This window comes from Pleurodeles waltl, chromosome 9 (genome assembly GCF_031143425.1).
Source record: "Pleurodeles waltl isolate 20211129_DDA chromosome 9, aPleWal1.hap1.20221129, whole genome shotgun sequence".
NCBI classification, from domain to species: domain Eukaryota; kingdom Metazoa; phylum Chordata; class Amphibia; order Caudata; family Salamandridae; genus Pleurodeles; species Pleurodeles waltl.
The window spans coordinates 338469455-338494123 of NC_090448.1; the positions used below are offsets into that span (position 1 = coordinate 338469455).

General features: G+C 43.1%; 1 protein-coding gene across 2 annotated transcripts in view; it reads left to right on the forward strand.

Moving 5' to 3' along the window:
• Positions 1–24669, forward strand: part of ACTN4 (actinin alpha 4) — a 340912-nt gene that overhangs the window by 106924 nt on the left and 209319 nt on the right. For both annotated transcript variants that reach the window (XM_069206884.1, XM_069206883.1), the window contains exon 4: positions 24144–24230. In XM_069206884.1, the coding sequence (XP_069062985.1) occupies positions 24144–24230 (87 nt within the window). The remainder of the gene's footprint in view (positions 1–24143; positions 24231–24669) is intronic.

Below are 24669 nucleotides of genomic sequence, written 5' to 3' on the forward strand. Positions count from 1 at the left end.
TCAAAATGTCTTGGTTAATACCAGACGTAAAAAGAGCTAATGCCCTGTGCCCTGGGCTAGATCTTTCTGTAGCTTAATATGATGCGCCCAGTTTGGCTGATGAAAGCTGTTCATGTATGGGTGCTTGACCAGATTAAGCATAAACTGAATATAGATTTGCCTAAAGAATATATTCTTGCCATGCATATTAAACGAGTTTGCCAAAAATAATGTCTCTCTGGGACTGTAAGTGCTCATACGACATGAGGGATGAGGAGAGTGGGAAGGCAGTTCAGCGGAACCAGAATACTACCCAGGCAAATTCAATTTGCTCTTATACTTTTGCAGATTTGAGTGCTTGAGCATTCTCCTTGTATTTTCCTTTTTACTCTGCTTCAGCTATTGTTCTCTTGTCAGCTCCTATATAGTGACAACATAGTTATTTGGATTTGGCTGTCATTTTCAGTTTGTTCTGTCCTTATGTCCTCCTCTCAGGTTGGCCTCTCCCCGTATGTCATTAGCAAAGGGTGAAAGCAGCTGAATTTCTTCCTTTTTTGCTTATGTATGTTCAGCCTGGTTACGTTATTCAGCTTGTATTTTCACTTCATGTATACACCAAAAACCACGATGCAATCTGAGGCATTCACACCTATTCCTTTGCTATAATAGTTTTGTTTTCTGTTGCCCCATCTTGCAACACCCCAATGTGAAAGTTCTCTATTGCACGGTTTCTCATGTCTCTGGGCAGTAGTGTGCCATGTTGCCTTAGTTTGTACTTGTGTGATTAGCACAGCTACCTTTCATTGAATTAGGAGTGAAGTGTTTTCACTGTTGGTTAAAATATAAATCCTCCTTTCCGACCTAGTCTAGCCGAGCGTTTTGGAATGTTGGGGCCATGAGTTAAAACTTCTTCTTCTATACTCCCCGCCCCAAGTACTTGATGTTGATCTCTATTAGTAACAGATTTGTATTTTTGCTATATTTCACAAACCTCGGGCAACTGAAGGTCTCCAGCTTGACTCTGATGTATTGATCCCTTCTCTTGAGAAGCCCAGTAAAACTGAACTGTCACCTGAATCCGATCCTCTACATGGACCCAGTAGAACTGTTTATGGACCTTCCAATTCATAGTTGAATTTATGACAACCCAGAGCTGTTCTTCATGTGTTCCTAAACAGATATTTGGAGATCTCATAAAAACTATTGATTTATTTCAGATACTCTTTAACCTTGTCTTTAACAGTGATGTGTGATGCGAGGGGGTGTAATGGAATAATCATCTCCACTTCTGAGCAATGAAAAGATGTATTTTACTACTTGGTTTACCTGGTGATTCATGCAGTGCTTATTAACATGTATACCTACTTCTTATTTTTTTACTGGTTTAAAATTTAAATCTGAACTTGATAGAGTGCGTCACCTCCCATACGGTACACTTGACAGTGTCTCAATATTCCAAGGAAGGCCAGCTATAAAACTAGAAATGATGGGAATAGCACATTTTGAGTTTTTCTAAACAGTAAATGATCTTATTCATTTCAGTGGGGAGATTTTAGAGAGAGTGGCTCCAACTGAAAGGGACCATCGTTAGGTTTTCTCCCCCACACCCTCCCAAATGGGCCTGAGGTGTTAAACTCTTGTGGTCCTGTAGTCTCTGAGGACAACATCTGATAAACTGATTTTTCAGAAATTTAGAAGCTTGCCAAGTGATGAACGATATACAATGTATAGTACTTTGGCACTGAATTGGTATCAAGTGCAATAATGTGAAAGTACCTGTAGTATGCCTCAATTGCAGAGCTCCCACAACGAGACGCACACTTGATTTTGAATTAATTTAAATAGAGGTTTTACAGTAATCCAGTCACAGTAGTGACCAAAGTTCGGGTACATTCCATAGGGAGGAGAAGTCGTTTGGGACAAAGGTGCCTCGCATGGAATACGCAGTAGGAGCCATTTGGTGCTGCTTACCAATCTATTTTTACTAATGTGTCCACTTCCAGGCTTTTCATTACTCAGCTGCTTAAGGACAAGGACCAACTTCCATTAGCCATTTTCTAGATTGCATAAAAACCTTGTTCCCACTGATGGTCAGCTTCATTTTTGTCCTTATTGAGCTTTAGCAAACACAAGTCCATGAAACTGCACACTGCTGAGAGGCATCCTTGACGTGCAAGAGCACCCCTCATCTGAAAAATGAGTTTTGTATGAACCTTATATATATGTTGTAGGAAGTTGGCCCTGTATGCACTATTTCAAAGTAAGGAATAGTATGCACAGAGTCCAAGGGTTCCCCTTAGAGGTAAGATAGTGGCAAAAAGAGATGATACTAATGCTCTATTTTGTGGTAGTGTGGTCGAGCAGTAGGCTTATCCAAGGAGTAGTGTTAAGCATTTGTTGTACATACCCACAGGCAATAAATGAGGAACACACACTCGGAAACAATTCCAGGCCGATAGGTTTTTGTTATAGAAAAATATATTTTCTTAGTTTATTTTAAGAACCACAGGTTCAAATTCTACATGTAATATCTAATTTGAAAGGTATTGCAGGTAAGTACTTTAGGAACTTTGAATAATCACAATAGCTTATATACTTTTTACATAAAACACAATAAGCTGTTTTAAAAGTGGACACTTAGTGCAATTTTCACAGTTCCTGGGGGAGGTAAAGTATTGTTAGTTCTTGTAGGTAAGTAAACCACCTACGGGGTTAAGATTGGGGTCCAAGGTAGCCCACCGTTGGGGGTTCAGAGCAACCCCAAAGTCACCACACCAGCAGCTCAGGGCCGGTCAGGTGCAGAGTTCAAAGTGGTGCCCAAAACGCATAGGCTTCAATGGAGAGAAGGGGGTGCCCCGGTTCCAGTCTGCCAGCAGGTAAGTACCCGCGTCTTCGGAGGGCAGACCAGGGGGGTTTTGTAGGGCACCGGGGGGGACACAAGTCCACGCAGAAAGTACACCCTCAGCAGCACGGGGGCGGCCGGGTGCAGTGTGCAAACAAGCGTCAGGTTTGTAATAGGTTTCAATAGGAGACCAAGGGGTCTCTTCAGCGGTGCAGGCAGGCAAGGGGGGGGGGGGGCTCCTCTGGGTAGCCACCACCTAGGCAAGGGAGAGGGCCTCCTGGGGGTCACTCCTGCACTGAAGTTCCGATCCTTCAGGGGCTGGGGGCTGCGGGTGCAGGGTCTTTTCCAGCCGTCGGGATTTTAGAGTCAGGCAGTCGCGGTCAGGGGGAGCCTCGGGATTCCCTCTGCAGGCGTCGCTGTGGGGGCTCAGGGGGGACAACTTTGGTTACTCACAGTCTCGGAGTCGCCGGAGGGTCCTCCCTGAGGTGTTGTTCCTCCACCAGTCGAGTCGGGGACGCCGGGTGCAGTGTTGCAAGTCTCACGCTTCTTGCGGGGATTGCAGGGGTCTTTAAATCTGCTCCTCTGAAACAAAGTTGCAGTCTTTTTGGAACAGGGCCGCTGTCCTCGGGAGTTTCTTGTTCCTCTTGAAGCAGGGCAGTCCTCTGAGGATTCAGAGGTTGCTGGTCCTGGAGAAAGCGTTGCTGGAGCAGGTTTCTTTAGAAGGCAGGAGACAGGCTGGTAGGACTGGGGCCAAAGTAGTTGGTGTCTTCTTTCTTCTTCTGCAGGGGTTTTCAGCTCAGCAGTCTTCTTCTTCAGTAAGTTGCAGGAATCTAAATTCTTAGGTTCAGGGAAGCCCTTAAATACTAAATTTAAGGGCGTGTTTAGGTCTGGGGGGTTAGTAGCCAATGGTTACTAGCCCTGAGGGTGGGTACACCATCTTTGCGCCTCCTCCCAAGGGTAGGGGGTCACATTCCTATCCCTATTGGGGGAATCCTCCATCTGCAAGATGGAGGATTTCTAAAAGTTAGTCACCTCAGCTCAGGACACCTTAGGGGCTGTCCTGACTGGCCAGTGACTCCTCCTTGTTATTCTCATTATCTCCCCCGGCCTTGCCGCCAAAAGCGGGGCCGTGGCTGGAGGGGGCGGGCAACTCCACTAGCTGGAGTGCCCTGCGGTGCTGGAACAAAGGGGGTAAGCCTTTGAGGCTCACCGCCAGGTGTTACAGCTCCTGCCTGGGGGAGGTGACAGCATCTCCACCCAGTGCAGGCTTTGTTACAGGCCACAGAATGACAAAGGCACTCTCCCCATGTGGCCAGCAACATGTCTCGAGTGTGGCAGGCTGCTAGAACCAGTCAGCCTACACGGGTAGTTGGATTAGGTTTCAGGGGGCACCTCTAAGGTGCCCTCTGGGGTGTATTTTACAATAAAATGTACACTGGCATCAGTGTGCATTTATTGTGCTGAGAAGTTTGATACCAAACTTCCCAGTTTTCAGTGTAGCCATTATGGTGCTGTGGAGTTCGTGCATGACAGACTCCCAGACCATATACTCTTATGGCTACCCTGCACTTACAATATCTAAGGTTTGGTTTAGACACTGTAGGGGCGCCCTCACCTATGGTATAGTGCACCCTGCCTTAGGGCTGTAAGGCCTACTAGAGGGGTGACTTATCTATACTGCATAGGCAGTGTGAGGTTGGCATGGCACCCTGAGGGGAGTGCCATGTTGACTTACTCGTTTTGTTCTCACCAGCACACACAAGCTGGTAAGCAGTGTGTCTGTGCTGAGTGAGGGGTCCCCAGGGTGGCATAAGATATGCTGCAGCCCTTAGAGACCTTCCCTGGCATCAGGGCCCTTGGTACCAGGGGTACCAGTTCCAATGGACTTACCTGGATGCCAGGGTGTGCCAATTGTGGAATCAAAAGTACAGGTTAGGGAAAGAACACTGGTGCTGGGGCCTGGTTAGCAGGCCTCAGCACACTTTCAATTCAAAACATAGCATCAGCAAAGGCAAAAAGTCAGGGGGTAACCATGCCAAGGAGGCATTTCCTTACATATGTAAATTGGGAGTATAAGATCAGATGCTAGCAGCCTTGCATAAACATTGAACAAGTAGGGAGACAAGGCTAAGTCTTGAGGGAAACCACTATAGATAGTGTTTATCTGGTATCAAAATGGAGACATACATGCTTAGTTCTGCCATCTAAATGGAAGTAAAACAATCTAGCATGTTGCTGTAAATGCCCACCTTGTGTAAGTTGTCGAATGAAAATCTTGCGGTTGACAGTTTGTGTTGAATATTATGTCCCAGGAGGTGGGGATACTGCAAGGTTTGGTCTTGTCACAGAGCACTGCACCCCTCTGTTCTCAGCCGTCCACCCCTCCTAAAAAATATTAGTCTTTGGCAACAGATCAATTGCCACCAGCTGGTGTTTATCAAGGTGCAGATTTTCATCGGTCAGTTGTGCAGATTGTAGTATTGGTTAGCTTTCCTCAAGCAGCAGAGTATCATCAACACAAGTGATGCTGCAGAATTATTCCTTGAACAGTCATGGATGCATGATATGCATGTTACAAAGTTCACGCAATAGCTATGATCATGGTGGGACCCCTCAATAAGTTCTCTTCAAGTTGAGTACCCCAGTGTGACTATGCATCTTCATTCTAAAAGGAATGAGCAGACCACGAAAATTCAAGAACCAAAGCCCCTCCCACTTGAGTCATGTTAAAGGAGAACGCAAACAATTACTGCCAGAAATGGCAAACATAATGGTCTCCAGTGTCTTGCATAGTATCACCTGAACTGTAGCTGCCATGATATTTAACCTTTACCCAACAGTCCACACTTGTCAAAGGCTCTGAAATTGACTTGTGACATTCTTTTCTAAGGAGCTAAATAAATACAGCGGGTCCATAATAAGTTGATGATTCTGCAGAAATGTAGGGGCTGGTAGGGTAATTGTTTCTTGGAGAGGACTTGGAATTGTACCTACTTTAAGGAATGGATTGACTAATTTCATGAAGGCAAGGGTAAATTACTGGTAACGCAACCCAGATGGTGCATCACCGTCCATAGCTCCTCTTAATTCTTTTTATAAGCCCTATGATTTCGTGAAGAATATCTTCTTGGAAATGTTAGTATTGATTGTTTCTCCTTTTCTCGAATGCAGTTTTCTCTTGTACTTTTAATGCTTGTCAGTCACTTTGAACCAATGTGTTTCATTCAAGCTCCAATCTACCCATTATTGAAATGTACCTATCCCTTTGTAACACAAACGTGTCTGCTGATTTTTGTACTTCTATTTTACATCTCTTCTACTCTACTGATCTACTGGCATGTGGCTGGGACGAGCCTTATTTTGCACCAACTTCTGGGTATGCTTCCTACCTTCATGAACTATTCTAAACTTAAATATGCATTTTTTTAATTTTTTTTGTTTTACCTACTTGCACCTTTGTGCGGAAGACTTAAACCGAACCGTGTCTCTTTCTCCATTCTCCTTCCCCCCCCCCCCCCCCCTTCCCCTTCAGACTAATAAAGACTATCTGCTGGAGACTTGAAACTAGGAAATTCGACCCTGTGCTTCTGTGTATGGAACACTGAAAGCCTTATTGTTTGTACTGTCATTTGCGCCCTGTACTCTGAGAGTCTACTAAACTAATAATCTCCAGTTCTAACTTTTACCCATCCTTGAATTTGTTTCGCTTTTCCCGATGTATGTACCCTTTTAAGGTAATTCTACATTTCTTAGCAAATAGAAATCCGTTTCTTTGTGTTTTATGTTTACTTCCCCATCATCCTTGTACTGGGACTCCAGATCAGTATTAAAAAGTAAAATTAATAAATAATCACTCAAACAGTTTTATCTTTCTTTTTTGGTACAGATAAACTTTTTCCCCTCATTTAGGTCAGTCATGTTGTCTGTTCTTGATCGCCATATAAGTTTCAGTACTCAAGTCCGTGTCTGCTCTTTCTTCTCTTAGGCTCTCTAGTCAGTTAATTTTCTCATTTTTAGGTATACCCTAGGCAACGCGCAAGCGCAGTCTCTCGACCTTTTGTAATCCACATCTGTGGATTTGCACCGCGCCCATCTCACGCTGATCACTTTGATTCGTTTCTTGGCCTGCCTTTCAAAATTCCCTTGATTTCGTAGGTAAAAGCTTTACTTTTGTCCTGCCTTGAGGCTAATTTGTTACTGTCTTGGAGACTGACCCTGTTACATGGATTATTGCACAATCGGACATATACCTTGGTGTGGCAACTACTTTTTTCTGTTGCCTCACCCCTTCGTGCTGCGTGGTCGTATGTTATTTCATTCTCTTCCTTGTTTTGGGCATGCCTCTGTTTTAGTGGTGTCTGCACAGTCTGCAAGCTGGAGGGTTGGGTTTCTTTTTTATTTATTATATTTTTTTAAAGGTTCATATAACGTAAACTCGATCGAGGAACGCTTTACATAGGTATGTGAAATTTCATACTGTGCTAACTCTATCACAAGAGTGCTTTACCTGAGTACGTGAAGTTTCACATAGCTCGACCTTGATCTGAGAAGCGCTACATGAGTACCACTGGCGTACAAGTTTAGCAGTTGAAAAATAGACAAACTGGAGCATTTAAAACACAAAAAAAACAGAAATCCTCAAAACTGATCTCCCGGCTCAGCGTGAGAGTCGATACTACAATATTCACTGCACTCTGGAAACTTGTCCCTTAACGCGTTGTGTAGCATTTCTTTTAAAAAACATTTTGGTCCATAATTCAGCCTGTCGTGGTCCTACCACAGTGAGACCACCATTCAGCATGACAAGCCCTTTCTTTCTAGATAATCTCTGGGCCCCCAAACTAAGTTGCGGGTTACCCCAAAATGGCACCATTCAATGTCGTTTTTTTATATTAGCTCTTATGGTTGGAACATTTATTTTACAGCTAGGAGTAGTTTGTATATTAAGGGCCTTGTTTGCAATAGTATTGCAGTAGGCCTGAAGATGTGTAAGGCACTACTCCCTCTAGGGGTTACATATATGGTTACAGTGCATTACTTTCTGCCTTCTGTTTTCATGTCATTATACCTTCCAGGCACTCACTATATGGTTACATGACCATGTTTCTTACAAATGCTGTTTTAATCATGGTGTCCTCTATGGGCTGTTCTGAGCATTACTGTCAAGATGCTACAATATTCTCTGCACTCAGAAACTTGCCTCATAATGTTTTGCAGGGCATTCCTTTCACCAAACATTTTTCCCATAACTCACCATGTGGTGGTCCTAGGACAAAAGGGCTACCATCAAAATTCAGCAAAATGTGCGATTTCTGTCTAGGTCATCTCTGGACCCCACACTAGGTTTTAGGGGGGGGGGGATGTGATAATAATATATATATAAAAAAAAAAGTTATAGCAACAGTTTTAATTTTTTGTTGCTGATAGAGGAAGAAGGTGAATGGAAATGCTTTAGTTATATGCAGGGCCACTGGAATTATGTGGCAGAGAAGACCAAACTATGCAGCAAGGTTGACCAATTTATGTGGCGAGAAAAGTCCAGTTAAGCATATACAAAGCTAACTCATGCAAATGTGAGACGTATTGCATTGCAATTGCATGTTTTTATTTACAAATGCAAACGTCTGAAACAGTTCTTCCTTGACTTACAGAGGCAAAGAAGCTGCATCTTGGTCACTCTGATCCTCTAGGATAGCCTTTCACTTTTATCCTCTCTATCAAAACTGTTGGTTGGATGGCATGTAACGCTGTAGATATACATGCTTTGCATAAGTCCGCCATCTAGTGTTGGGCTCGGAGTGTTGCAAGTTGTTTTTCTTCAAAGAATATTTTCGAGACACAAGATCGAGTGACTTCTCCTCTCTGTGATACTGCGCATGGGCATCGGGTCCTTTTGTTAGATTGTTATCTTTCCGCTGTCTGTTTCGGATGTGTTTCCTCTCGCTCCAGTGGATCTTGGTTTGGTATCTTCTGAACTTTATTCTTACTTTTTTTTATAAACGTCCGCATAGTTTCAATTGCGTTTTCTACTCTTTATAGTCTATCCCATTTTGATCTTCTGGATCGATTTCACACCTTTACGGGCCACCTCGCCCTTCTTGGGCTTACTTCGACACATAATAATTGGACGTTTTAGACTGATGGGATGAACTCTGCTTTGGTTCTGTCCTTGGTGTCATGACAAATTTCCCTACACGGACCAGCATTTGGTGTGTAACTTGTGCCTGCGACGCCTGTAGATCGTTTCGATCAAAGAAGACTCTCTGGGACCGAAGACCATGTCGATTGGAGATGGCATCCAAGTTGACAGAAGACACACTCAACATCTTCTCGGAAGAGCATGCGCAGGAAAAAGTAGGACAGTGCACAGCCATCTCCATTAGAAATTGGGACTTGGATCGAGTCTCTGATACTGACAGTCAGTCCATCCCACCAGCGCAATACGTGAATATATCAGCCCCATCACACCAAACAAAGACAATTAAAAAGACTCCAGCATTAGTCATCGGCCCTTCGCTTCAATCTGCACGTGGTCGGAGCTGAATAAAAACATTTGGATGACCAACCTTCGGATTTGGCACCGAAAATACAGATGACCAAAATGCATTGAGTATCGACCAAGCGCACTGCTACATCTGTCTCAGTATCGAGCTGAAAATCGAGCGGAAAATCGGACATTTCCACCTCTGAGCTGAAAAAATTAACACCACTTTTGGAGCTGACATTTTCGATCCAAGTCGAGCATTCTGTCTCGGAATCGAACACTGCCAGCAGTGAACATTCTGAAGTTACTGTGGAGTCATCTGCAATAGAACCTATATTAAAATTATGGATGCTAAGCAGTGCAAACTTCACATACAGAAGGAAACCAGAAGGATCATAGCCTCTCCTCTTGTAACAACCAAAAGGAAACTTACATTTCTGGAGACTTTGGATGCCTGGCCTCCATCCACGAAAGTCTCTAAAGAAAAGGAGAAAGAAAAGGCTACACAAAAACCTCAGTCTTTACCACCACATTCCCCTTTACTTACTTCTACCCCCCAACCGCCACCACCACCCTTGCCTCTACACATATACAGTTCTCTCCACAGATGACATCCTCATCACCTTGGGATGACCTAAGTGGTTATTGAGAAGTTGTTGACCCATGGGATCTATATTATTCTATCCCATTCTCCCTAATGACCCAGATTTATACCCCCGAGGCCATCTCCCCCTGAAGATACCACGGTTTTCAATCAAGTGATAGCTACGGCAGCTGCATATCACAACGTACAATTGCATACAGATCCCATTGAAGAGTAACTTTTGTTTAATACCTTGACATCTACGCACAAGGAGTACCAATGTCTCCCTATCCTTCCGGGCATTCTTAGACATGCTGCAGAATTTTTTTAAAGAATCTGTCAAGGCAAGGATCATTACACCCAAGTTTGTTAAAGGTCAAACCTGCACCCTCTGATCCTGTTTTTATTGGAACGCAGTTACCACCTGACTCTATAGTAGTCAGTCTACAGGAGATGCTCCTCCTCCACACAAAAAGTAAAAAATTAGTCGCAGCAGGTAAGAGTGGCTACTCAGGCTGCGAACCACTGAAGGATTGCAAATTCCTAGGCACTCCTGGCGAGGCACTATAGGGCACACTGGGATGAGGTGGAAGAGATGTTGCAGTATCTTCCAGCGGAACATCGGAAAAGAGGGAACCAAATAGTAGCAGAGGGACAGACTATCTCTAATAACGCAATTAGATGTGCTACTGATGCAGCTGATACAGCAGCAAGTGGTGGGTGAACACCAGCCTAGTAATCAGGAGATGTGCATGGGTAAGTTGATCAGGTTTTAATCCTGAGATACAGCAAGCGGTATTAAACATGCCCTTTGATAAAGAGCATTTATTTGGACCGGAGGTGGATTCCACTATAAAGAAGCTTAAGAAAGACTCAAACAGCTAAGGCTATGGATGTACTATACACCCCACTCACTAGAGGCACTTTTCTTAGGCCGCAATCTAGAGATGGTTTGAAACTATCAACCACAGACCCATCCACTTCCCAACAGAAACCGGGGTCACAATTCCTTAACAGAGGTTCATTCAGAGGTTCTTACAGATGATCCAATAATAGAGGAAGAGGTAAAACATCTGCTTTCAGAGGTTCCTCCACCTCAACAAAACAGTGACTTCTTACAAATCCCGACAGCGTATACATCTCCTGGTGGGAGGAAAACTAGTACATTTTTATCCACAGTGGTACAACATCACCACAGATCAGTGGGTTCTATAAGTTCTATCTTGAACTCATGCCCACTCCACCAAACATTCCTCCTTGCTCCCACAAACTTTCTCAAGACTATCTCATTCTGTTCAAGGATGAAGTACTGGATCTTCTTCTCAAAGGGGCTATAGAACCCTACATTCCAAAAAGGGTCAGGAGTATTCACTTTACTTCCCGATACCCAAAAAGGCCGGTTCATTATGACCAATTTCAGATCTCAGACCTCTCAATCTGTACATACACTCAGAGCATTTCCATATGGTCTCTCTGCAATGTTATTCCCCTTTTACAGCAAGGGGATTACATCACAGCATTGGATCTCAAAGATGGTTATTTCCACATTCCCATACATCTACCACATTGCAAATATCTAAGATTTGTCATTGCAGGAAAACACTACCACTTCAAGGTACTACAATTCGGGGTAATAACGGCTCCACGGGTATTTACAAAATGCTTGGAAGTAGTAGCAGCATTTCTAAGAAGACAACACAATAATGTTTTCCCATATCTAGACGACTGGCTCATAAAGGGCAATACAATTCAAACTTGCCAGCAACACACTCAGTACCTTGTCAATTGTCTACACAATTTGGGGTTCACAATAAATGACCTAAAATCTCATCTTCAACCATCAAAAATACAGCCTTATCTGGGAGCAATTCTGAACACAGTCCGCATTAGCATATTCAAACCTAATAAGGATTCAAGCCTTTCAAAATCTCATCTCAGTTACAACAGAATCATACACAGTGAAGCTAGTGATGCAACTGTTGGGAATGATGGCTTCTTGTATAGCCATAGCTCCCCATGCAAGACTACACATACATCCACTGCATCAGTGCCATTCTCAACAGCAGTCTGTCACAGGGTTATCTTTAGGATCTAGTGTTGCTGGACCTCCAGACTCTTCACAATGTTGGAATCCCACCAGCCTCTCAAAAGGACAACCATTTCAAGGCCCTGTGTCTCAGATCACTCTCACATCAGATGCATCACGGATAGGTTGGGAATGTCCGCTCAACAACCTCAACATACAAGGGAAATGGGCTCCCATTGAACAGATTTATTGCATCAGTTATTTAGAATTGCTAGCAGTCTTCCTAGCACTCAAAGCCTTCCTTGCAGAGATCGTACACAAGCTAGTGTCAGTACGCAAAGACTAATGACAGCTATGTATTATCTGCAACAACAGAGGGGGAAACGCTCATCCCAATTGTCCCTTCTAGCTCAGACAATTTGGAAGTGGGCAATTCACAATCACATTTAACTACTGGCAGAATATCTCCCAGGAATGGACAATCAGTAAGCAGACCTATTAAGAAGCTGCAGCAAAAAGTCCCCTATGGGAAATTCACCCACAAGTACTTCAAAAATACTTTATGGGGAACACGAGATAGATCTCTTCACCCCTGAAGAAAACTCAAAATACCAAAACTTTGCATCTAGAACCCACACCCTCTGTCCGAGGACAATGCTTCATGGATGAATTGGTCAGGGATATTTGCTTACACTTTTCCACCTCTCTCACTCATACTATTCCTAATACACAAATTGAAACGAACATCACAACATGATTCTGGTATCCCCAACATGGACACATCAACATTGGTATACAACGTTGTTGGATCGGTCTGTAGTCCCACATCACAAACTTCCAAACAGACCAGATCTTTTGAGTCAAAAGAGAGGCCAAATCAGACATCCAAACCCCAGCACACTCAATCTTGTGCTAAACTCCTGAAGTTATAGGCTACTTACAACTTCCATCTGAATGTATGGACATTCTTCAAGAAGCACCCAAACCTACAACTATAGTGTTATGCTGCTAAATGGAAACGTTTTGTATATTATTGTCAGCCTAAAAATATTGATCCACTTAAGGCCTCAGTACAAGACATTGTCTGTTATTTGCTACACATGTGAAAAGCAAATTTAGCATATTTTTTCTTTTAGGCTTCAGTTAGTGGCTATAACTGCTTACCTTCAAAACGGACAACATCTTTCTTTATTTAGAATTCCTGTAAGCAAGCATTTATGGAGAGCTTTAAGAGTTATTCCATCCAGAGTTCCTCCATCTCCTGTATGGAACCTTAGTATTGTACTTACCAGACTTATGGGTTCACCATTTGAACTCATGCATTCCTGTGCTTTGCAGTTTTTCATGGAAAGTTTTTTTTTATTTTCTTATTTTTTATTAATTTATTTTTAAGTAGCTATAACTTCTTTAAGAAGTTAGTGAGATTCAGATGTTCACTTAAGAGGAATCCTTCTTCCAAAGACAAAATAATAGTTAGAAGAAAGCAAAAATTCTTACCTATGGTAGTTTCACCTTTACATACTAATCAATCATTGGATTTGCCATTCTTCTTCCAAAAACCAGACTCAGTCGCTGAAAGATCTCTACATACACTGGATGTTAAGAGTTCTTATTTATTAAATTTATTTATTAAATTGACAGGGCAGAAAGCTTTAGGAAATCGGAACAACCATTTGAGCTTTTTCAGAGCCTCACAAGGGTAATCCAATTTCAAAGAATGGATTAACTAGATAGATAGTCAAGTGTATTTAAACTTGTTATCTTAAGGCTAAAAGACAGCTACCAGTAGCTCCTAAAGCGCACTCTACCAGGAAAAAAAGGTGCATCTATGGCTTTTTTTATGAAACATTCCAATAACCCATATCTGCGAAGCTGCAACATGGTCTACACCACACACATTTACTAAAAATTACTGCGTAGATGTTCTAGCTCATCAACAAGCAAATGTTGGACAAACATTACTTAGAACATGCTCCAACTCCTACAGGCTTCTCCAACTCCTACAGGCTAGCCACTGCTTATTTGGAAAGGGACTGCTTTACAGTCTATGCAAAGCAGGTGTATCTACAGCTACATATGCCATTGAACAGAAAATGTTACTTATCCAGTAGACATCTGTTCGTAGCATGTAGTGCTGTAGATCCTTCCCGGAAGCCTGGGGTTGTTGCTGCACAACATATTGTAAATATGCACATACATTACTTGGCCATCTTTTACTCAAAATATATATTCTTCTGCGAGAAAACAATCTAACAAAGGACTCTATGCCCATGCGTAGTAACACCGAAAGGAGGATTCATTCAATCTGGTGACCCGAAAATATTCTTCGAAGCAAAATAACTTGCAGCACTCCGAGCCCAACACTAAATGGCAGATGTATGCACAGCATGTGAATCTACAGCATTACATTCCAGAAACAGATGTCTACTGGATATGTAACATTTTCCTTTTAGTAATAGTACGACTCAATGAACCTTTTTATTAGCCTAATTTCTATCTTGGTCACTCTGAGAAGGTGATCCATTGCATTGATTACTCTGAAAAACATGAATTTGTTATGGACTTACCTGCAGCATTTGACAGTTGTAGGAAGTTGGCTCTGTATGCACTATTTCAAAGTAAGGAATAGTATGCACAGAGTCCAAGGGTTCCCCTTAGAGGTAAGATAGTGGCAAAAAGAGATAATACTAATGCTCTGTTTTGTGGTAGTGTGGTCGAGCAGTAGGCTTATCAAAGGAGTAGTGTTAAGCATTTGTTGTACATACACACAGGCAGTAAATGAGGAACACACACTCAGAGACAAATCCAGGCCAATAGGTTTTGTTATAGAAACATATATTTTCTTAGTTTATTTTAAGAACCACAGGTTCAAATTCTACATGTAATATCTCATTTGAAAGGTATTGCAGGTAAGTACTTTAGGAACTTTGAATAATCACAGTAGCATATATACTTTTTACATAAAACACAAATAGCTGTTTTAAAAGTGGACACTTAGTGCAATTTTCACAGTTCCTGGGGGAGGTAAAGTATTGTTAGTTTTAACAGGTAAGTAAACCACCTACGGGGTTGAGATTGGGGTCCAAGGTAGCCCACCGTTGGGGGTTCAGAGCAACCCCGAAGTTACCACACCAGCAGCTCAGGGCCGGTCAGGTGCAGAGTTCAAAGTGGTGCCCAAAACGCATAGGCTTCAATGGAGAGAAGGGGGTGCCCCGGTTCCGGTCTGCCAGCAGGTAAGTACCCGCGTCTTCGAAGGGCAGACCAGGGGGGTTTTGTAGGGCACCGGGGGGGGGGACACAAGTCCACACAAAAAGTACACCCTCAGCAGCGCGGGGGCGGCCGGGTGCAGCGTAGAAACAAGCGTCGGGTTTCCAATGAAAATCAATGGGAGACCAAGGGGTCTCTTCAGCGATGCAGGCAAGGGGGGGGCTCCTCGGGGTAGCCACCACCTGGGCATGGGAGAGGGCCTTCTGGGGGTCACTCCTGCCCTGGAGTTCCGATCCTTCAGGTGCTGGGGGCTGCGGGTGCAGGGTCTTTTCCAGCAGTCAGTAAATTAGAGTTCAGGCAGTCGCGGTCAGGGGGAGCCTCGGGATTCCCTCTGCAGGCGTCGCTGTGGGGGCTCAGGGGGGACAACTTTGGTTACTCACGGTCTTGGAGTCGCCGGAGGGTCCTCCCTGAGGTGTTGGTTCTCCACCAGTCGAGTCGGGGTCGCCGGGTGCAGTGTTGCAAGTCTCACGCTTCTTGCGGGGAGTTGCAGGGGTCTTTAAATCTGCTCCCTTGAAACAAAGTTGCAGTCTTTTTGGAGCAGGGCCGCTGTCCTCGGGAGTTTCTTGTCTTTCTTGAAGCAGGGCAGTCCTCTGAGGATTCAGAGGTCGCTGGTCCTTTGGAAAGCGTCGCTGGAGCAGGTTTCTTTGGAAGGCAGGAGACAGGCCGGTAGGACTGGGGCCAAAGCAGTTGGTGTCTTCTGTTCTTCTTCTGCAGGGGTTTTTCAGCTCAGCAGTCCTCTTCTTCTTGTAGTTTCAGGAATCTAATCTTAGGTTCAGGGAAGCCCTTAAATACTAAATTTAAGGGCGTGTTTAGGTCTGGGGGTTAGTAGCCAATGGCTACTAGCCCTGAGGGTGGGTACACCCTCTTTGTGCCTCCTCCCAAGGGGAGGGGGGCACATTCCTATCCCTATTGGGGGAATCCTCCATCTGCAAGATGGAGGATTTCTAAAAGTCAGAGTCACCTCAGCTCAGGACACCTTAGGGGCTGTCCTGACTGGCCAGTGACTCCTCCTTGTTTTTCTCATTATCTCCTCCTGGACTTGCTGCCAAAAGTGGGGGCTGTGTCCAGGAGGCGGGCATCTCCACTAGCTGGAGTGCCCTGGGGCATTGTAACACGAAGCTTGAGCCTTTGAAGCTCACTGCTAGGTGTTACAGTTCCTGCAGGGGGGAGGTGTGAAGCACCTCCACTCAGAGCAGGCTTTGTTTCTGTCCTCAGAGAGCACAAAAGCTCTCACCGCATGGGGTCAGAAACTCGTCTCTCAGCAGCAGGCTGGCACAGACCAGTCAGTCCTGCACTGAACAATTGGGTAAAATACAGGGGGTATCTCCAAGATGCCCTCTGTGTGCATTTTTTAATAAATCCAACACTGGCATCAGTGTGGGTTTATTATTCTGAGAAGTTTGATACTAAACTTCCCAGTATTCAGTGTAGCCATTATGGAGCTGTGGAGTTCGTTTTTGACAGACTCCCAACCCATATACTCTTATGGCTACCCTGCACTTACAATGCCTAAGGTTTTGCTTAGACACTGTAGGGGCATAGTGCTCATGCACATATGCCCTCACCTATGGTATAGTGCACCCTGCCTTAGGGCTGTAGGGCCTACTAGAGGGGTGACTTATCTATACTGCATAGGCAGTGTGAGGTTGGTATGGCACCCTGAGGGGAGTGCCATGTCGACTTACTCGTTTTGTTCTCATCAGCACACACAAGCTGGCAAGCAGTGTGTCTGTGCTGAGTGAGGGGTCCCCAGGGTGGCATAAGATATGCTGCAGCCCTTAGAGATCTTCCCTGGCATTAGGGCCCTTGGTACCAGGGGTACCAGTTACAAGGGACTTACCTGGATGCCAGGGTGTGCCAATAGTGGAATCAAAAGTACATTTTAGGTGAAAGAACACTGGTGCTGGGGCCTGGTTAGCAGGGTCCCAGCACACTTCTCAGTCAAGTCAGCATCAGTATCAGGCAAAAAGTGGGGGGTAACTGCAACAGGGAGCCATTTCTTTACAACAGTGACTAGTCTTCTTGCTTTACTTTAAATATGTAATATTTGGTATTGGATAAGTTTCTCTGTTATCTCACAGTGCATGCTTTCACGCTCCTGAAAGGTTTTCAGTTTGTTACTTTAGTACACATTGTTGGTACTCACAATTCTGTACTCTGACTCATTTCTTGATCACAAGTGTCCTGGTCTTTCCACTTTTGAGTCATGGTTGTGTTATATATTCTTGAAAGGTCAGTGCTGATATAAATGAAGTTCTCTTTTTCCATGTTAATGCTCATTTTGTTTCTGTCGCCTATTTTCTTTCAGCATATTATTAATTTACTTTTTACCTTACCAGCTTGGAATTCTTTAAAGTAATTATTCCCCAAACACCTCTTTTCAAATCTTTACTTTATAGAGTAAAAAAGTGATGGGTGAATTGCTTGAATTAATTTCAGCCAAGACTTATTATCTTGCGCTGAATCAGTCTGCAGTTTTTTCTTTAAAATTTGTTTTTGCTCACCATGCCACCTCCGATTCAAAGTAGCAGTGTGCAAATAAGCTTTAGTTTTGTTCCAGTAGGAACAGTCCAGGCTGAACTGCCATGCCCTCTTCTTTAAATGGGAACACAAGAAACTCCAGATGCTTTTTTGGGCTCTGTCACTCAGGTGTTGCTTGCATCGAAGGGCACAGGTCGGGTCATACCTGTCGCACTTAGGCCATAGCACTAAGGAAAAAAAGTGATGGCTGGACTGCTTGAATTTATCTCGTCCATAGGAAATCGCATTATTATTGCCTATCGTTTACATCTTTATAATATTTGAAAGATCAAAAGCTTTGTTCCTTTTCCAGTATTGAAATTCCTTTGTGGAACTCTTCCCAATATTTATTTTAGGACTCTATTTAGTTGCCTTATTGAAGTATTTCTTTGCGCCAGTCTCCTTGTCGCCCATTCTTTCAGATAATCAATGTCTAACCCTTGTTCCCTGTCTACAGCGTTATGGCTTTAGTCCTTTTGCTGTTTTGGTACCCAAGCTTAGAATCATTTGCCCATTGAGGTACAACTTCCCTCTTCATCCCCTATTCTTTGCCTTTAAATTGTGTTTAAAAATATTCTGGCAACTGTTCATCGTATATGAATTTATATAGCATTTTTGCTGTTACATTTTTATTGTTGGATGCACCTATTGTTAGAAATAATTGTACTTTGATGAAACATCAGATTTCACCAACTTTATTTTATTTTCATTAACTTTGGAGACCAAGTTGTGTTGCTTGTTATAACCCAGATTTTCATATTATTCCGGTTGCTTAGCTCAGGATCTTTTTCACATGCTACTGTAGCAATTGGAGAAGGGTTTGCTTACTCAGCCAAACGTTATACATTGCAAGCCCTACGTATACACACACTTTCACCACGCCAACTCTTGACTTTGAGCGTGGATTGGAACCAGTTTTTGTTTGGTTCATTACATTTTACTTACATGGATCCCTTTTCTGTCTAGTCTACCTTCCATATCTCCCTTTATCTTCAGACGTGGAAGCTTATGCCATAACTCTCAGACTTCAAGCCACAGACAACATGCCAGCAGCTGTTTACAGCAAGTGGCCTTCATATCCTCTACTTCTTGTGCTTGGAGAATAGGCACCTGGTGCATGTCTGCTATTTGCTACCATTGGTGCAAGCTTTTTCTGGAACCTTTTGACTTGGAAAAGGAATGATGGATCACGAAAGAGACACAAGGAATTCTACTCTGATAGTACATACAAATCTCAACCGAAGAATGGGCATCCACTGTGTTGGACAAATAGTGATGCTTCCCTCCGAGTATGCATCTGCCTTCCTTGTAGAAGCCTCCCTTATTGATCATAGGCTAGTGACCTTGAGGAGTGTGATAACACCTAGTTTGATGTCCTTATGCTTTCGTGGTTGATGTGGTGTTCTTGTTGGACCCTGTTGTCATGCTCCTGGGGAGTACATGTGCTTCCTGCGAACAGAAAACTGTGCCCTGCAGAGGAACTAGGCCATCTCTGTAAATGGTTTAGTATATTTCGTCTGTGAAGCACAAATGACATTAAAAGTGAGAGCACCTATCCTTAGTTCACTTGGAAGTTATTCAGCTCTGTTTCTGTTGAAAAGTTGCCCAAATCTGAAGGTGCACCACACCATGAAGTATAAGACCCACCTCCTGCAAACCTGGTCCACATCTTCAGAAGAGTTATTTGCAGAGGTTCCTTGGCATAACAGCTGTCAGGAGTGTGGCCTATTACTGGTGGTCTGCCACTTCAGGAGGATTCTAAGCGATTCTTCCTAGTGTGTCCCAATTTCCTATGTTGTGAACTTCCCAACCTACAGTTTGGATTTGCCAGATCATTTGAACCAGGAACAGTTATGGAGGCTAGGCCACATCTGACACAATGAATCCTGCTGCAGAATTTGCCCTAATGCGCTTCCCTGTTCTTTTCCCATGTGTCTGCAACTCGGAATTTAAGCCATAGGTCCGAGAGAAATTATCAACCTCTTTCTAAGGGTAGCCCTTGTTGAATTCCATGAAAGGTGAGTGCTATCAAGTAGGACCACCTAGCTTCCCTTGCTGTTGTCAGCTGGTGCTGTCTAGTCACTCAGTTAGGAAGTCCTTTTGACCCAGCACCTCAGCAAAGACATTGAAGTCACATTTTCATCAGTGTAGGCCATGCACCCTTCTCTGCAACATCTCATGAGGCTAAGATGCCTTTGAAGGGGTTTGGGAGGGAGAGGTTTTCCCTAAAGTATTACTGGACCGAAATAACTGAAGACTCTTTGATGTTCTTTTTGTTGAAGAACTGTGGTTTACCAAGGACCTTCAGTGCCTCTTCAGGGTTGGTAAGGGCTATATAAATGTAATTTCAGTTCCATTCAGTAAAACTTCCATAGTCTCCCCAGTCCAGATGTACTCAGTCCCAGTCCTGGCCCAGAAACGGTAAGGGGTACATATACTCTCCAATGTGGTTTTGTAAGGATGACTGGTTGTGCCCAGAGGACGGTGAAGATGCCTACATTTATCCACCATTTATCCACCTCTTATGGAAGGGCAAAGGAAATTCCTCTAGTTAATGTGGGATTCCAAATCTACTAGTGAAGGACAGTGCTTGTTTGGTTCTTGTGCATCCCCTCTGCTCTTTAGAAAGATTCTGACTATGGTAGTGATCTACTTTCATCACCAGAACATTCACGTACATGTGTATCTTAATGACTTTACTTCAGTTGATGTCCCAGCAATGTCTGGCATCAGATTTGACTCTGCAGTACAGACTCTATGGATGCTCTCGTTCTCGGTGACCTACAAAATATCTTTCTGGTCCCCTTCATGAAGACGTCATAGGGATAATTTTGAGGCCTATTCCAGCCAAAGCCTTATTTCCTCGAAAGGGGGGCAACCAGGCTCTGTATCAGTTTCAGCAGAAGTATGAGAGGCTTATTCTTCAGAGAATTCTTCGACAGCAGGCATTCTGCATTTATGGTTGCTACTTCTACACCAAGCTCCCCTGTGTTTACACCAGAAGGAGCACTGGATTTAGGAACAAGATGACCAGTATAAGCACATCACAGTCCACCTGTCCCAGGTTAGGAACTCAGAGTGTTGGGGTAGTGAATCCAGTTGTGAAGTATGTTTGTGGAACATACTTGAGCTCTCTCATGAGTGCCTTGTTGAACAAAAATTGTTGGAGCTGAAAAGCTGTCTTTTTGTCATTCTTTCCAGTGCTGAATGCCAGGGTGATGGCAAGAGAGATGGGCAATTCCACTGCCCTCCTCTACATTGGGAAGCAGTAGCTCACCCACTTGCTACATCTGTCTGATAGCTGCATCTCTTTTGGGGTGGGCACAGCATGTACCTCTGATTCGGACACATCTTCAGTAAATCAAGAGAAAGCCTGGAATGCTGACTGATCTTTCTCACTCCGACCTTGCCAGGTTTGGTACTCTGATCTATTGCATCTCACGGAGAGTCTGTTTGTTTTCCTCAAGAAGGACCTCCTTTCCATGTACGGATGGAGGAAGGGAGAGGGAGTGCTATGTACCTGGCTACTATCACTCCGCTTGAGAACATAATCCTCCAGGAGTTGATAGTTCTACACTACTCCTCTGAACACTTGGATGTCCTGGTCTCCTAGTAAATAAATTTGGCTGTTTTTGAAAGTCCGAATAAAGTGTATGATGCAGTGTAGTTAGACGTTATTGTAGTAGATTGAGAGAGCATTGACTACCCAAAGGAACTTGGTTTTGGAAAGTTGCGTAGTGTTTACCCAGAGAGACAGTATGCAAAGCCATTTTGAGGAAATTAATGTTTTCTTGAATTGTGCTCTTGCTATACCAACTATGAAACTAATCCATAGTGTAGCGAGAAGGCATTGAATTACTGCCCACCATTGCATAATTTACATTTATTGGAAATCCTTACCGCATGTGCCAACGCAGAGCATGAATAACTTACTTAACAATGTTGAATATCATTATTTGGGCATCAGGGAGCTAATGCAATGATTTAAGGGCGATTTGAGCTCTTTGAGTCCCTGGTAGCTTTCTTCTGGTGCCTTTGCATGAATTGTATCAGATAGATAAGCAGACAGAAATCGTGATTGTCTAATAATAAAGAGTAGTGCTAGGAAGGCAAAATTACTTCTAACAAAACTAAATACAAAGCCCTGAATATATTGCCCCCTTTCTTATTTGTGGAAGATAACATTTAAAAAAAACCTTAGGCTGACATCCATTTACTTTGTGGTTGTTGGCATATGTAAATGAATCCCGTTGCCTTAACCAGACTGCTGTTGTCATTTTTGGCCCGTTTTGGATTCTAATATAATTCTAGATAGCACTAGAATTATGGGCTGAAATTGGTGTAAGGAGTTATTATGCCTGTCAAGATAGATAGTCCATTGACAATGAGTTTTAGTGAGTGTCCAATAAGCAGACAGCTAGTGCATTGCAGATAGCCGACATGAAATTAACTCGCTCTGAATGCGATTAGTGTGAAAGAGTGGCTGTTTAATGAGCGAAATTGGATTTGTATCATAAGTGTCTATTGTGAAGCCTCTCAGTCTTTGTATTTCCTGATGTCCTAAAGGGGATTGATTATTTGAAAAATGCTTTCCATGATAATGCCTCAGCTAAAACAAAGGCTCTCCAAGACCACATCTAATATAAACAAAGGGCAACTCCTACTAAGCATATAATTGTGAGGAACAAGTTCCAGGTAAGTGAAGTAAACATGTTTCTAAAATGCTCTATTTGTCTAGGGCATGCTTTCTTTAATGTGGCCCAAGTTAATCTTTGTTAACTGTACTTAGGTATCGTAGTTACTCTGATACATTCATTTCCAATGCACTAACGTTACATATGACTTTATATTATTGCTGCGTTGAGTTGTACAGATTTCATACCACTGCCTTCTTTAGACTTCCTCATAAGTCACTGAGGGGTTGGGGTGCACCACAGCCTTTCTTAAGCCTGGTTTAGATTCCTTTGTTCCTCTAAAGTGTCTAGGTGACAGGAAAATACTGATGTATTTTGGTTGAGTCGAAAGACTGACAAAAAATAAAGTGAGACTTGCCTGATTGGACAAAGCTCACCCCCCCACACCCCAAATGGATGCTTATGGTGAAATGGTCTCTTGGGGATGACTGTTGCTTAGGGTGAATTGGGAGATTGGTAAGGGTGACATAACGTTCTGTAAAATGTTTTTTTTTGGAGCCACTCCCCTAAAGTTATCGTTGCTTAAGGTTTTTTCGTGCTAAACATTTTTGTTATTTAAATGAAGCTTACCAATCATTGATGCTGTAGAGATGATTTGCCTGCCTGTTTATTCAATCTCTCTGGCATGAATGGATAACTTTATAATAGTCTCCTAACTGCAAACTCAAAATAGTGGGACAAGTTAAGAGATGGCCAATGTTGAGCTTTTAGTTAGCATTTTCTTTGATTTTCATTAGTATTTATACTCTCTACCTTGGCTTCAGCTCATTTTGAAATGTCAGTTTTTCGTTCTGTCTTTTTGTAGCCTCTTGGCACCCTTGTTCTGACAGGAATTTGTCAGAAAACAGGGTTCTGCTGTATTGGGATGTTAAAGGAGACCTAGATAGTCATGTCCTAGTTGGTGAAGTATATATTTCTATAACCGTTTTTCTACACTAATTGATAACCGCAAATGCAGAAAATGGGCTATTGGAGAGCATCTTTTCCTATTGGACGCCTTGCTGGTTCCACTGCTGCTATGCCATTGAGGTCTTTTGGAGGCTTTTTTGTCTTATCAGCTTACCAAGGGGGGGGCATAAAGTCGAGTAGGAGCTCTCAAAGTCCAGAGATATAGGATTTGATGTTGGTTGAAGGCAATAGCACAAAAATGATCTTATGTAAAGGCATTGCAGCGTGTGCTGCAAGATGGCCTTGCAAGAGTAGCCTTTGCAACCATGAGTGCCGTTTAGAGCAGCATGGACATTGAATTATTTTCGTGGTGACATGGCCATGGACATCTTTTCCCTGCTAATTTCAACCTCATATAGCTGACTCCATTTTTCTTAGGGCCTGGCTTAGATCTCGGCAGAGGGGTTACTCCGTCACACCGTTGTTGGATATCCCGCCCTCATCTAAATACCATAGAAAACAATGGTATTTAAATTTCGGCTAATGGGATAACCACCATCTTTGCGATGGAGTAATCCCTCCGCTGAGATCTAAATCAGACCCTAAGTCTCAAAGCAAAAAGTTAGTGTAGATTTTATTCCTGATGCATGCTCTGGCAAACTCCTGCTAAGATGATCGGAAGTGGTTGAGAAAATTGAGGCAAATCAGTATTTATGAATGTGATTAATATGCTATTATTGGAAAAGTGGTTTTTACAGGGAGGTAACTTCCTTCCACTAGATTCTGTGTATTGAAATGTTGAATTTGCTAGTGGTTAATGGTGAAAAGCAGCCTCTTTCAGCATCTTTCTTGCCTTCCAGAAATTGTTGATGGTAATTCCAAGATGACGCTTGGCATGATATGGACAATTATTCTTCGATTTGCTATTCAAGATATCTCTGTAGAAGGTAATGTATTTGGCTTGTCCAAGGCAATTGTTTTTTATCTTAAATTCTTGCTATCGTTCTTCTTGCTACTTCAGGTTTTATACATATGTCATATCACTGTCCTTATAATAATAGATATAACATCCTGACCTTTACAATTTCATCAACATAGTCTGTTTGTGAGGCTTCTGTTGCCCTAGACAGTTGTATTCAACTGCTTCACCCATATAGCTGCTGTCTTCCAGCCCCTTAATTCAGACGTTTTCTGCCAGAGTAGTGACTGGGCCTAAAGATCTGCCCCCAGAAGCCATTTACACACAGATTCTTTACCATGTGCCATTTGCAAGGATGCTTCAAACTTACATTTTATTTGAAAGTTTCTTTTCTCCACTAACATCACCCTTGCGGTATATGGTGGAAGAAGAGATGAGGTGCAAGAAGGAAAATATTTGGAAGATCA